The sequence below is a fragment of the Chroicocephalus ridibundus genome, chromosome 8, assembly GCF_963924245.1.
Source record: "Chroicocephalus ridibundus chromosome 8, bChrRid1.1, whole genome shotgun sequence".
NCBI classification, from domain to species: domain Eukaryota; kingdom Metazoa; phylum Chordata; class Aves; order Charadriiformes; family Laridae; genus Chroicocephalus; species Chroicocephalus ridibundus.
The window spans coordinates 41,512,262-41,526,495 of NC_086291.1; the positions used below are offsets into that span (position 1 = coordinate 41,512,262).

General features: G+C 64.9%; 3 protein-coding genes across 6 annotated transcripts in view; 2 read left to right on the forward strand and 1 right to left on the reverse strand.

Annotated features, from left to right (window-relative positions):
- The first annotated feature begins 544 nt into the window (after positions 1-544).
- On the forward strand, positions 545-4,675 carry ARHGDIG (Rho GDP dissociation inhibitor gamma). Of its 2 annotated transcripts, XM_063344872.1 has the most exons (6): positions 549-823; positions 2,001-2,183; positions 2,934-3,017; positions 3,108-3,184; positions 3,967-4,030; positions 4,133-4,675. In XM_063344872.1, the coding sequence occupies exons 1-6, from the start codon at positions 751-753 to the stop codon at positions 4,330-4,332; spliced, it is 681 nt and encodes a 226-aa protein (XP_063200942.1). In that variant the 5' UTR covers positions 549-750; the 3' UTR covers positions 4,333-4,675. The 2 variants fall into 2 exon arrangements, with proteins under 2 accessions (XP_063200941.1, XP_063200942.1); XM_063344871.1 differs by having other exon boundaries at positions 545-823; positions 2,934-3,184.
- A 134-nt stretch (positions 4,676-4,809) lies between these two features.
- Positions 4,810-8,993, forward strand: PDIA2 (protein disulfide isomerase family A member 2). The gene is made up of 11 exons (XM_063344870.1): positions 4,810-5,146; positions 6,182-6,388; positions 6,673-6,806; positions 6,887-7,024; positions 7,096-7,212; positions 7,286-7,411; positions 7,493-7,687; positions 8,070-8,190; positions 8,367-8,548; positions 8,638-8,724; positions 8,873-8,993. Exons 1-11 carry the CDS (start codon positions 4,915-4,917, stop codon positions 8,951-8,953), a joined length of 1,620 nt encoding a protein of 539 aa, XP_063200940.1. The 5' UTR covers positions 4,810-4,914; the 3' UTR covers positions 8,954-8,993.
- A 632-nt stretch (positions 8,994-9,625) lies between these two features.
- Positions 9,626-14,234, reverse strand: part of AXIN1 (axin 1) — an 89,165-nt gene continuing 84,556 nt past the window's right edge. For all 3 annotated transcript variants that reach the window (XM_063342938.1, XM_063342936.1, XM_063342937.1), the window contains 2 exons: positions 12,312-12,479; positions 9,626-11,476 (listed from right to left, as the gene is read on the reverse strand). In XM_063342938.1, the coding sequence (XP_063199008.1) occupies positions 11,350-11,476; positions 12,312-12,479 (295 nt within the window). In that variant the 3' untranslated portion in view covers positions 9,626-11,349. The remainder of the gene's footprint in view (positions 11,477-12,311; positions 12,480-14,234) is intronic.

A 14,234-nucleotide genomic window follows, 5' to 3' on the forward strand; every position in this document is an offset into this window, starting at 1 on the left:
ATTCAGGGCACAGGCAGGGTGCTTTCAGGATACAGGCAGGGTGCAGGCAGTGCTTTGAGGGTACAGGCAGGCTGCTTGCGGGGTGCAGACTATGCCTTCGGGGTGCAGGCAGTGCATTGAGGGTGCAGGCAGGATACTTGTGGGTGCAGGCTGCTTGCGGGGTGCAGGCAGGGGTGTAGGCAGTGCTTTCGGGGTGCGGGCAGTGCATTGAGGATGCAGGCAGGATGCTTGCGGGGTGCAGGCTGCTTGCGGGGTGCAGGCAGGGGCAGGCAGCGCTTTCGGGGTGCAGGCAGGCTGCTTGCAGGGCGCGGGCAGCGCGGCCAAGCTGTTGTCAGGGTGCGAGGGCTGTGGGCAGGGGGCGGGCAGGGTGCGGGCAGGGCGGGCAGCGCGGGCGGGCGGTGCGCGGGCGCGCAGGGCGGATGAGCTCACTGCAGTCTCGCCGCCCATGAGCGGCGGGGCTGGAGCCGCCGAGGGGCGGGGGCGGGCGGGGGCGGGCAGCGGAGCCGCCGCGTCTGCGGGAGCCGCCGCCGCCGCCCCGCCGGGCCGCGCCGGGCAGCGCAGCGGGGAGCGCCGGGGGAGCGGAGCGGAGCGGAGCGGCCGGTACCGCCGAGCAGCGGCGGCGGCGGGCGGGAGGAGCGCGGCCGCGGGGGCCCCCGGCGGAGCCCGCCGACACCGGCAGAGCCGCGCCCCGGGCCCCGGCAGCCGCCGCCCCGCCCGGCCCCGGGGGCGCCGGGCCCGGGCGGCCCGGCCATGCTCGGGCTGGATGTGTGCGAGGCCGGCGGGCAGCTGCTGGAGCTGCTCTGGCTGGCGCTCTGCTACCGAGGTGAGGGGCGGCGGGCCCGGGGAGCGCGGCCCCGCGGCGGGGAGGGCATCGCCCCGGTGCCCCCGGGGTGGGCATCGTCCGGGGGCGGCGGGGTGGGCATCGCCCCGGGTCGGGGAGCATCGCCCCGGGTCCCCCAACAAGGGGAACATCCCCCCCGGCACCGGGTGTGTTCAGCAGTGAGTGTCACCCCAGGCCCTGGGGGACCGGAGCATCCTGCAGGGGCGGGGGACCACCCAGCTGCATCTCCGCCACCTCGCAGCCTGGCATGTGGCACCCAGCACCCCCCACACTGTCCTGGCACCCCTGGGCGGGGGCATCCCCGGGCTGGGAGCCAGCATGGCCGGGTGCCGCACGCTGCCGTGACGGCCGGGTGCTCCGGGGTGCAGGGCCTCTGCCTTTGCTGGGGTCCCAGAGGTGCAGCGGGGCCACCGCTCTGCGCCCCGGTCACCACCGCTGCCCTGGGGACCCCCCCACAGCTGGCCCTGCAGCCCTGGGGGGCTGAGCGCCCCAGCCTGTTGTCCCCAGCATGTCCCCAGGGTTGGGGTTCCCAGGGGCTTTGGGGAGCTCAGTGCTTGCAGCCAGGAGGGTGACAGGCACTGGGGGGGGAAGGAATGCAGCAGGCAGGGCAGAGTCAGGGGCCATGGGGACATCGCCTGCCCTTGTGCCCCCCCCTCGTCAGCCTGGCATCCACCGGAGCCACCATTTGCCCCAGAGCTGTTTTTTTTCCCTGCAGCCGCTGGTGGTTTGGAGTGGGAGATGGGGCTGGTGGCTGCCCAGAGGGGTTAGAGGAGGCTGCAGGGTGGTGACAAGGTCCTCTCCGGGTGACGGGGTATGAAGGCCCCCGGCGGGCTGCGGGGGGCTGCAAGCACCCCCCAGACTTTGCACACCACGTAGGCACCAGCTCGTCTTGCTCCATGACCGTGCGGAAATGCAGCCGGCGGCAACGCCTCGGGTCTCATCTGTGCCACCAGGCCCTGGGGACACAGAGCCTGGTGGCGTCACCACAGCCCTGAGCAGGGTGACAACTCGGCTGCCCCACAGGGGATTGTCCACATCCATCCGTGATACGTCCCAGCCCAGCCACCCCCTGCCCACCAATGCCTGCGTGTCACAGGGTGGGGGGTGTCCCCTGGGGTGTCCCCGGGGCGGCGGGACTGCCACTGCCTGTCCTCCACAGACATCATGGCTGACAAGGAGGGGGTGACGCTGTCACTGGAGGAGGAGGAGGATGCCGATGTGGCCCTGGCGTACAAGACGCCGGAGAAGAAGAGCCTGCGGGAGATCCAGGAGCTGGACCCGGGGGATGAGAGCCTGCGGAAGTACAAGCAGGCGCTGCTGGGTGCCATCCCTGCCGCCGTGGGTAAGGCCGGGGGGTGCCCGCTGGGACCAGGCACCCTGGCACCCCACCATCTGGGCTAGGGGATGCAGCCTCTGCAGATGCAGGGAGCGCAGACGTCCCCAGCTCCTGTGGGACGTCCCCAGCAGGGAGAGCGGGCCCTGGCTGGCATCGCCTGTGGGTGCTGCCTGTGCCCCCCGCCTGCGCGGAGACCCCGGCATCCCCCTCGCCGACACCGTAAGGGCTGCCCGGGGACCCCGGTTGCCTTGGTTACGGGATCACCGCCGCAGTTTCCATAGGAACGGTTACAAGGGACCGGGAAATTCATTGGGATGACACAGACGGAGTGAGCAGCTGCGGGGGCCCGGGGTGGCTGTGGGTGCCCAGATGGTACCCCCCACTCCCCGTGGCACCCCTGGCAACCACCCCAGCCTGCTGCTGCCCTCGGTGTCTGGGTGGTGGGTGCATGACAGCGGGGGGGGGGGTGTGCAAGGTCGTGAGGTGGGTGCACATCAGCGGGGTGCAAATTGGTGGGGTGCATGATGGCGTGCGTGCAGGCTGATGGGGGGGCGGGTTGGGCTGGTGGGGGGGTGCAAGCTGCTGATGGGGGGCAGGTTGGGCTGTTGAGGTGCAATTCAGCTCCTAAACACCCCCACCATGAGCACGGTGGCCCTTCATGCCATTATGGGGGGGGGGGGGGGCGCTGGGCAGCCCCCAGGTGCCGGTGGGCTGGGTGCAGGTGGGTAAGGTCTGTGCCCTGCCGCTTGTCCCTAGATGCCAGCGTGCCCAATGTGCAGGTGACGAGGCTCACCCTGATGTGCGAGCAGGCACCAGGGCCCATCACCATGGACTTGACAGGTGAGCAGTGGGGGCACCCCTGGGAGGAGGAGGAGGAGGACAGGAGGAGGAGAAAGGGGTGCCAAGCTCACGGGCCGTCTCCCCGCGCAGGAGACCTGGAGGTGCTGCGGGGCCGAGCCTTCGTGCTGAAGGAGGGGGTGGACTACAGGGTGAAGGTGTCCTTCAAGGTGAGGCGAGTGCATGATTCCCTGCGCCCACTGGCTGGCAGGAGACCCTGCCTGGAGTCCTCACCCCCTGGGGTCCCTGCTGCCCTGTGTCCCTGCCCTCACATCCTGGGGTCCCTGTCCCATGGGGTCCCTGCTCCTTATGGACCCCTTTTCCCATGTGTCCCTGCCCCATGGGGTCCCTGATGCCACCCATGGGTTCCCTGCCACCCGGTGTCCGTGCTGCCTTGGGGTGTCTGCTCCCCACCTCTCACCTCATAGTGTCCCTGCCCTCCTGGGGGGGTCCCTGCCCTCCTGGGTCCCGGCCACCCTGGGAGTCCTTGCTGCCCCCAACATCACTGCCACCTCAGGGTGCCTGCCACCCCAGGGTGCCTGCCACCCCAGGGTCCTTGCCCCACTTGAGGGTCCTTGACACCCCAGGGTCCCTGCCCCTCTTGGCAGTCCTGTCCACATTGGGTCCCTGTCTTTCCCAGGGGGTCCCAGGGGGTCCCTGCCCCCCCGGGGTCCCTGCCCCTCTTGGGATTCCCAGCCACATTGGGTCCCTGCCTTTTCCCAGGGTTCCCCAGGTGTCCCTGCCATCCCAGGGTCCCTGCCCCTCTTGGGTGTCCCTGCCACTCTTGATGCTGCTCAGTCCTGCCCAAGGACCTGGATCCTGGCTGGGGGGGCTCCAGGATGGGGTTTTAATGGTGGATGCCCCCCCCCCTCCCCCAAGGCCAGGGGTCCCCAGGGCGGGTGGCACCAAGCCGTGGAGCAGCACCCATGGCGTCCCTGCCCTCTGCCCACAGGTGAACAGGGAGATCGTCTGCGGGCTGCGGTGCCTGCACCTCACCTACCGCCGGGGCCGGCCCGGTGAGTGGGGCCGGGGGGGCCGGGGGTGGTGGCTGGGGGCAGGTGGAGGTCTGTGCCACCCTGTCCCCACTCACCCGTCCTCCCTCTCCCCATCTCGCCCAGTGGACCGCGACGTCTTCATGGTGGGCAGCTACGCGCCGCGGGCCGAGGAGTACGAGGTGGTGACGCCGGCGGAGGAGGCGCCGCGGGGCTGGCTGGCACGGGGCTCCTACCGCGTCCGCTCCCTCGTCACCGACGACGACAAGACGGAGCATCTCTCCTGGGAGTGGGGCCTCTGCATAAAGAAGGCCTGGGAGGACTGACCCCCCCACACCCCCCGCCCCCAACCCGCACCCCGGTGTCCCCCCCGCCAGCTCGGGGACGTGGTGCCCACCAGCCCAGGGGACACCTTGCCGGCACCGCTGCCCTCGCCCCCGTCCTGTGAAGGGTGTGTGTGGGGAGGGTCCCTTAGCGAGCGGGTGCCCACGGTCGTGGTCTTCGCAACCAAAGTTATTTTTAATTGCTGTTTTTTTTTTAAATACCAACGCCTGCCTGGTCCCCGTGGTGTCCCCATCGCTGGGGCCGTGACACCACTGTGCCCGGCCGCCCGCCCAGTCGCAGGCTGTGCTCTTCCATCGCCATTAAACCCTACAGACTGGTCTCTTACTGGTGTGTCCGCGCCCCCATCACCTCTGCCCGTCCCCCCCCCGCCATTGGCAGGGCCAGGTTCCCCCACGGGGACGGGCGGCTGGAAAACAGCCACCTGGTCCCGCTGCCTTATCGGCAGTGCCGGGCAGCCAGTAGCGGAGGGCCACGAGCCCCAGGGGACCGGCACCACCCGCCCTGTGGCCCTTATCTGGGTCCTTCCCCCCCCAACCCCGGGCGCTGGATCTGTTGGTGGCACCATGCGGGGCTGCGGGGGACGGCTGGTTTGGGTGCTGGTGCTGTCGCTGGCCTGGCTGGGGCTGGCGGTGGGGGGCGAGGAGGAGGATGGGGAAGTGGTGGCGGAGGAGGAGGAGGAGGGGGATGATGAAGTGCTCTCGGACGAGCTCAAGGAGGAAGATGGTGTCCTGGTGCTCCACGAGCACAACTTCGCCCGTGCCCTGAGCGAGCATCAGCTGCTGCTGGTGGAGTTCTGTGAGTCCCCTGAGGAGGAGCCCCTGCTGCGGGCAGGGGTACGGGCAGGGGTACGGGCAGGGGTGTGGGTGCAGAAGGGGGCACAGCGTGTGTGTGGGGGGCGGTGGGCAGGGACAGGGGTACAGCAGGGGCAAAGGTGTGGGTCAGAGGGGCAGGGGCACAGGACATGGTGTGTGAGAGGGTAAGGGAACGGGGCATGGGACATGGGGGCAGGGACCTGGGGCAGGCGCTTGGGGCATGGTATGGGGGCAGGGACATGGGGCAGGGACAGGGGCATGGGGCAGGGACACAGGGCATAGGCACGGGGTACGGAATGTGTAGCAGGGACATGGGACAGGGCAGGGGACAGGAGGCAGGGACACAAGGTGAAGGGGGTGGGACACAGGCCACGGTGCAGGGGACAGGGACATGGGGCAGAGGGTTCAGACATGGGACAGGGACATGGGGCAGAGGGTTCAGACATGGGACAAGGCCACAGGGCAGAGGCATGGGGCGAGGGACGTGCAGCAGGGACATGGGACTGGGGACATGAGGCAGGGACACAAGGTGAAGGGGGGTGGACATGGTGCAGGGGACAGGGACATGGGGCAGGGGCTTCGGACATGGGACAGGGCAGGAGACACGAGGCAGGGACACAAGGTGAAGGGGGTGGGACATGGTGCAGGGGACCGGGACAGAGACATGGGGCAGGGGCTTGGGACATGGGGCAGGGCCACAGGGCAGAGACATGGGGCAGGGGACATTTATCAGGGACAAGTGACAAGGCAGGGGACATGAGGCAGCGACACAAGGTGAGGGGGTGGGACATGGACCACAGTGCAGGGGACAGGGACACGGGGCAGAGGCTTGGGACAAGAGTCAGGGACACGAGGTGAAGGGGGTGGGACACGGGCCACAGTGCAGGGGACAGGGGCATGAGCTGGAGTCCACCAGGCTCATGCAGCCATTATGTGCCCCAGCCACCCGCTGAGCCTGGGGGCACCCAAAAGTCCGTCCAGGGCTGTCCCTGCCCCTCACGCTGTCCCCTGCCCGCAGATGCGCCGTGGTGCGGGCACTGCCAGCGGCTGGCCCCCGCCTTCGCCCAGGCGGCCGCTGCGCTGAGGGACGAGTCCAGCCCGGCGCGGCTGGGCAAGGTGGACGCCACGGCGCAGACGGCCCTGGCCAGCGAGTTCGGCATCACCTCCTACCCCACGCTCAAGCTTTTCCGTGATGGCAACCGCACCCACCCCCTCGCCTACACCGGTAGGACCATGGCAACCGCCAAGGGGGACACTGGGACAGGCTGGGACACAGGGTTGGGTGGCAGGAGGTGGCGGTGAGAGGGGTGGCAATGTCTGGACAGTGAGTGGGGTGGCAGTGTGGTGATGGTGACAGCAGGCAGTGTCACAGTGTGATGGTGCCTGGGTGACCGGCGGTGATGGCAGCGACGTGGCAGCCTGGTGATGGCAGGCGGGTGTCTCGGTGGGGGGTGGCAGCCCGGCGAGGGGTGGCCGGGGTGACGGCAGGGGCCCTGCTCCGCGTGGCAGGCCACATGGACGCCAAGGGCATCGTGCGCTGGATGGAGCGTCGGGCCGGCCCCAGCGCCACGCTGCTGCAGGACGCCGACACCGCCGCCGCCTTCGTTGGCTCCCAGGACGTGGTGGTCGTCGGCTTCTTCAAGGTGGGCTGGGGCGGGCGGGGGGTGGGATGTGGATCAGGGCTGTGACCGTGGCCGTGGCCACTCACGGGGTGGCCACGCAGGACCTGGAGAGCGAGGCAGCCCAGGTGTTTTACGAGGTGGCCGGCGAGGTGGTGGACATGACGTTTGGCGTGGCCGAGGCGGCTGAGGTCTTCGAGGCGTACGGGCTGTCAGCCGACACCGTCTGCCTCTTCAAGAAGGTGAGGGGGTGGCAGGGGGTGGCGGGGCCGTCCTGTCCCCTCACAGCCCTCACAGTCCCTCGCCCCAACAGTTTGATGAGGGACGGACAGACTTCCCCGTGGACCCGGCGCGGGGGCTGGATGCGGCCGAGCTCACCCAGCTGCTCCGCGTCCACAGGCTGGAGCTGGTGATGGAGTTCACCAATGAGGTATGGCCCATCCCCATCCCCATCCCCACCAGGGTCATGGCCCCCCAGCCCTCACCCTCCTCCTCCTCCCCAGACCTCCGACCACATCTTCGGTGCCAAGATCCCCCACCACATGCTGCTATTCCTCAACAAGTCGTCATCCGGGCAGCTGGCGCTGCGGGATGGCTTCCGGGCAGCCGCTGGCACCTTCCGGGGCAAGGTGAGGAGGTCCCATGGTGGGGACATGGTGGGGGTGACCATGGCACATCCCGAGCTTCAGTGTCACCCATCCCCTGCCCAGGTGCTCTTCGTGGTGGTGGACGTGGCTGGGTACGGTGCTGATGTCCTGCCCTTCTTCGGCCTGACACCCGCTGATGCCCCTACCCTGCGCCTAGTCAAGATGGAGAACAACCGCAAGTACCAGATGGACCAGGACGTCTTCTCAGACACGGCCATACGCACCTTCGTCCAGGGGGTGCTGGATGGCAAGGTGAAGGTGAGGGATGTGGCACCGTGCCAGCCAGCACCAAGGATGCCTCTCCGTGGTGAGCGGTGGGCTGTTAACTCTGAAGCCTAATCATGGCAGTCGTGCGGTGAACACCAGCTGCCTGCTTGCTGATGCTTGTGCTGCCAGGCCTGAGGATTTGGGGGGAGGAGGGTGTTATGGAAAAGGAGGCAGGAGAACATCAGTGTGGAGACACATAGAGCTGGGATGGTGGCAGAGGGCAAGAGGTGGTCCGAAAGGCAGCAGAGGAGCACCCCTGGCTGCAGACTGGGGGCCCCCGTCCCTGTCCTGCCCTGTCCCCTGAGTGCCTGAGTCCCACGGGGGCCCTGACACCGCTCAACACATGCTGTGGCTGTCCCGGCTGTCCCCACAGCCCCGCCTGCTGAGCGCGGAGCCCCCTGAGGACTGGGACACACGGCCCGTTAAAGTCCTGGTGGGGAAGACCTTTGAGCAGGTGGCCTACGACGAGACCAAGAACGTCTTTGTCAAGTTCTGTAAGTGCTGGGGCCACCCGCGGCCCTCCCCGAGCTCTGCCATGGGGCTCAGCGCCCTGCCACGGCAGCCCCCAGCCCCGTCCCTGACCCTTCGCCCCGGGGACGCTGCACCCCGACCCCGGCCGGCAGAGCCCCGGTCCCCTGGCTTGTCCCCTGGCACCGCGCCCATCCTGCAGATGCCCCGTGGTGCTCCCACTGCCAGGCGATGGCGGCAGCCTGGGAGGAGCTGGGCGAGCGCTACAAGGACCGTGAGGACATCGTCATCGCTGAGCTGGACGCCACAGCCAACGAGCTGGAGAACATCACCATCCACGGCTTCCCCACCCTGCACTACTTCCCTGCGGGGCCGGGCAGGAAGGTCAGTGGGGGCACCCGGGGGCACCCTGGCTCGGCCAGCACCCGGGGGATGGGGTGACCCCTCATGTCCCTTCCATCCCCTGTCTCCAGATGGTTGAGTACAAAAGCAACCGGGATGTGGAGACCTTCTCCAAGTTCCTGGAAAATGGGGGGACGCTGCCCGAGGAGCCGCCTGCGGTGAGTGAGCCCCCCCCAGACCCCAGGGCTGGGGACCCCCACCCAGGCCAGGGCAGCCCCCAGCCTTCACCGGTCAAGGGGACGGGTCCTGCGGGATGGGGACGGGGACAGGCAGGGGGTGTCCATGCCTCACTGCTGTCTTCTCCAGGTGCCCAAGACCCCCGAGAACAGCACGGGGCGGGATGAGCCGAGTCCGCTCGGGACGGCGGAGTCCCGGGATGAGCTGTGAGCCCCATCCCACTCCGGCGCATGTGATAAATGTCCTGGAAATGATGCGGGCTCTGGTCTGTGTCTGCGGCCCCCTGCTCCCACGTCTTGGGGAGCGCCCGCGTGTCTTGGGGATGCAGAGCCCCCCCGACAGCTGAACCTGGGGGGTCTCCCAGTGACATAGGGTGGCTGAGGCCACAGAGGACATGGCCCTGCGGGGAGCTCGGTGCTCTCCACGCTGGCCCTTGTGCTGGGCTGCCAGGGGGGACCAGCTGGGAGTCTCCCCATCCTGGCTCCCAGGCAGCGCCCCCCACCTCAGGCCTGGGCTCCACAATCATGTACCTGCCCCAGGAGCTGCTGTCACAGCGGGGGATGACAAGAGCCCAACGTGGTGCTCTAAAGGCTCCTCTTAAGCCCGGCTCGCAGCCTCCGGGGCCCCCCAGCATCCCCCAAAACCCCCAGCACCGTCCCCTCTCACTGGGCCAGCTGCTCCCAGACCCTGGGCGATTCCCACGGGGGAATGGTCCACGCCATGGTCCCCCAGGGCCAGGACGTGCCCGGCCACCCCTCAAGGGAGCCCCACGGCCCCCCCCCCAGACCCACCATGTGCCAGAGCAGGGAGGGCCCTTCGCCTGACCTGCCCCATCCTCCATCTGCTCCGCGGGGAAGGAAGAAAGCAGCAGGCGGTGGGACGTGGGGTTTTATTTCAATTTTATCCAAGTACCTTTGAAAAGATCATTGTACAAGTCAGCACATGAGTATGCAGAGGAGACGTCGCCGGGGCCGCGTGGCCGCTGTACATATTTACAGGGGACCCCCCCCTTCCCCCAAGAAAAAAAGGGGGAGACAGAAATCCCGGGCATGTTAACAACCTCACCAGACACAACACCATCAGAACTTAAAAAAAAAAAGAGGGGGGGAGGAAAAACGCTCGTAACGCTGTTCCTGGGCTGAAAACGATTGCGGATTTTGCTGGACTTCACGTAGCGTATAGGCAAGTCACAGAACCGTGTTTTAAAGGCACTCGGTGACATATACAACAGGCTGAGTGGCATCCCGGGGTCCCCAGCAGCTCCAAGGCGTCACCACGGCCAAGAGCAGCACCAGGCAAGGCGAGTGCTGATGGGGAAGCCCCCCAGCTTTGAGGGCCACCCCGGTTTCTGCAGGGTGGGCCAGGGCTGGTCTCCGAAGGAGCCAGGGCAGAGCCGCGGCCGTGCTGGAGCAAGGCAGGGTTGAGGGCAAGGTCGGGGGGGCACCAGTGCAGCCCCCAGCTTTCTTGCGGCCGAGTAAGCCCAGGAGGCTTCCCAGGGTGCCGGCTGCCTCGCTGGGTGACCTGGCCCTACACGAGCCCCAACAGACTGGCACCAACACCCCCCTCACTCTCAGCAGTGCCCTCACGCTGCCCCCCCGAGACACAGAAGCCGACAAAAAATGGTTTACATCCTCAGATTTAGTGTCTCATCAGTTCCCTCCCCTATATTTCTCCTAAAAGGCATCCCCCGACCGAAGCCGGAGCTTGGCACCAGGGGCTTGGGCAACGTCTGTGCTGGGCACACGGGTGCTGGCACTCTGCAGCACCCTCCCGGGAGGCGAACCCTCCCCCAGGGGCAGCAGGTGCATGGGAGGGGGACAAGTGTGGGACTGCGGGATGCCAGCACCATCTCTGAGCTGGTCCTCACACCGCGGGAAGCCCCCAGCCCAGAGAAGCTGGCACCGACCCTTCTGTCCCTTGGGGATTTACTCGGTCGCAAGAAAGCTCAGGAGGAAAAATAAAAACCATCCTACCATGTCCAGCAGCTGAGACTGCCAGGGAGGCGAGAGATGGACTCGTTCCAAATGGCTCAATAATCTTCAGGGGTGAGCTGGACCCACAGCCCCTCCGCAGCGTGGCCGCCCCTTCCACGCCGGTGGGGGGAGAGCGGCTCTGACCCCCCCGACGCTCTGAAGCCATCCACGCCGGGGGGAAGCCGGGGCAGGGTGCCGGGAAAGCGAGGAGCAGACGGAGTCTGGCGGATGGCTGTACACTTTGGGTGAGTTCTGCAGTACCTGTATGTTTTACATTTACATAAGAGCACTGTGACATTGGAAATATTTTCCTTTTATTACAATATATCAAAAATATGCAGCTTTAGTAAACAAGGTCATATTACACTTTCTAATGCACTGTACAATGCTACATTACACTTATATTCGTTACGGAGAGGGAGACTGGGCTCCCACTGGCAGGTTCGTGGGGTGAAACGGTGTCCACCGGCAACCCGGAGCTTGCCCAGGTCCGTGCCGGAGCAGGTTGCCACCCTCCGCCCTGGGCTTGCCCGGCTGCCTGTGGCAGTAGCACCACCAGCATCCGCCCAGGCCTTCTCCTCCGGTCCCAGAGTCTTTCACAGTCCTGTCCTCACGCCTCAGCAGCCCTGGAGCTTAATCAATCTTTTCCACCTTCCCGATGATTTTCTCTTCAAAGATGGGCAGGATGGTGTCATCCTCCCGCACCTCCTCGAAAACCACACCACAGTCGAACTCGTCACTCACTTTCTTAAAGTAATACCTGAAAAACCAGAAACATGGGGGCAGAGAGGAAAAAAAGCAGGTGAATGATCACGAGGGCAGCACAGTTCCCAAACCCGGGTCCCCAAATCTCTTTGATGCCCCTGAGCTCGTGGTGGACGGCGAGCAGCTCCCTCAGACATGGAGGCAACTGGGGCCACATTTCTGCCCCTGCCCCTCGCCCAGGTAGCCAAAAAGAGTGGCCAGGACCTGTGGTGGCACGTTCAGGGGCTCCAGCCCTGAATCCAAGCCCATTCCCAGCTTTCTCAAAAGCGGTGGCTGGAGGCACCCGCATTGGTGGAGCATTTCTACGTAGGCTTTCCTATGGCAGCTCCTACATGGAAGGGGGAACTTGGAGAGCTACACGCCCCACGCCTGGTTGCTTTGGGACTCCAGCAGGACCCAACCTCCCTGTCCTCACCAGAGGAAACTTTGGGAGCAGCCGAAACGGCTCCGGCAATTGGAGGATTTCCCACAGCATCACTGAGCACCGGTTGGTGCTGCTCCTCACCAGCCCAGGGCCCCACCGAGCAGTTCAGCAGCTTCTGTTGAAGGTGCAAACCACGACGCAGGACATTTCTGCTACAAAACGCAATCTCCCTCATCCCTGGAACCTGCTTCTTCAACAGCCAAGGTGCTTTGGCTGTGCTGCCGCATCCCCACCACAGCATGCCCTGTGGGACCTCTCCTGGAAGGCTCCAGGAGACCCCCTGACCTACCTCCACCACGCTCCTTCACCTTGGAGGGGGCAACACTGCTGCGTCCCGGCAGCGGCATCTGCCAGAGGTCACTGACAGTCTGCCGGCACCACACCGCAGGCGGGGAGCAGCCCTTACCTGTAGTTCCCTTTCTTGGTCAGCAGCTCCTTGAACTGTCCCAGCGTCACCACGCGCCCTTTGACGAGGGTGCGGTAAGGGATGGGCTCTCCACAGAAGTAGTAAGCGACCACGATGTTTTCACAGGGCTGGGACGCGCCACTGCCTGGTCTCTTCTGGGGCTTCAACCTGCCGTGGAAAAATACAAGCGACCTGCTGAGTACCAGCCCACCCGCCAGCGCGGGCAGGTCCCACTGCCCCTATCTGCAGAGCCTGGAGGGAGACGCTGAATCAACACCCAGGGCCCTCAGGAGCATCCTTTGCTCCAACCACCAGCTCCCTCGGCACGCTGAGGCCAGCGAAGGAGCAAACGGCACTTGGAAAGGCAGGATGGGGCCAGACGGCAGCTCCAAGGAGGGGGGTAGTTCCTAGCTCAGCCCCTTCGTGCTGAGGAAACCCATCCCTGGGCTTTGAGAGGGGATGGCCCTTCCCGCAGCACCGCCGGCTCGGGGAGTCATCGGAAAGCTCGGGGCAAAGCAGAGCATCCCAAGCCCGCGGCAGCAGACCCAGGTCACCATCAGCACGCTCCTGGTGCGCGCCAGGCATGTAGGGCTGGATGCGTGCTTGGGGATGATAATGCAAACGCTGCTCAGACTGCTCTGGATTATCGCTGTCGCGGCCAAAATAGCTCAGCGCGGCTTTCCGCTGACCTACATCCGCAGGGCTGCGCAGACAGGACTGCTCCTGCTCCCCCGGCTCCCCTGGGCACCTCTCCCAGCGCAGATAGAGGTTGTACGGGCTGGGGCTCCCAGCGGGACACGCTCCAGAGGCTTCGCTGCCTCCCGTGTAGGGTGGCGAGGCAGCCGCCATCCCCAAAACCTCAGCGACTTTAAATCTCCTGTGTTTTCCTGACTCTCAGGATGTTGGTCTGGTCTCTGCTTTCAGCCCACACACCGGGGTTCTGTTACATGGTGCCATCACTAAACCCAAAGTGTCAGCCCAGTCCTAACCCCATTTTCAGAGAGAGACAAAAGTAGCAATAATAAAACTCAGGGTGCTTTGCCCTTCTGTAAGAGCCTTTCATCTGGGGTGCCGTAAATGCTGCGCAAACATTGCAGCAGCCTACACAAACTGGTAACTTGGCATGCGTGGTCTAAGCCAGAGGCACTCTTCTCTTTCAAAGTCCCATAAAACAAATTTGGCAGCTTTAAAAAAATTATTTGAAAAGCACGCTGGATATAAAAGATGATTTTGTATTTACATGACTGGAAAGTTGCTATAAAAAACCAGAATTTGCCAAGCACATGAGGTAATCGCAGGTTTGGAAATGACTCTGACCCTAACCTTTAAACGTTGGCTCGTGGGCACGGCACCTTTTTAATGGCGTGCCCACATAAACACCGGCACTGCAAACCAAGACTAAACACATTTTTTTCACCTCTTTCTAAAGGCATGAGAGGTCTAAAGTTCAGCTGAACAACCCTCTTGGTGCCTGCTCTGCCTGGGAGCCCTTTGGAGAAGATGCAGCATCCTGAGCGGCAAGGGTCCACTGCCGGCGCCAGCAGAGATCTCCCAGCCTCTCCCATTGCCATATCAAAGCACAGGATGCCCTTTAGCGAAGAAAAACATTAAGGAACTGAATCATCCTTGGAAAAAAAAAAAAAGAAAAAAAAAAGAGGCATTTAAAGGAAAAATGGGTCATAAATTGAGGCAAATTCTGTGAACCCTGTGAGCCAGAAGTTAATTGAAGAGGTTTGGAAAACCTCAAAGTCCCTAAGCTTCTCTTAATCCCGCTAGAAATGAGTTGTGACCAAGAGAGAGCTGCTGCATGCCCGGGGACCTGGCACCTGGGGGCATGGGGACACAGCTGTGTGCCCCACGCAGGAAGCAAAGCCAGTTCCCCCGGGCTGGCGTTCTCCTTCGCCTGGGGAGATGGAAAGGAGC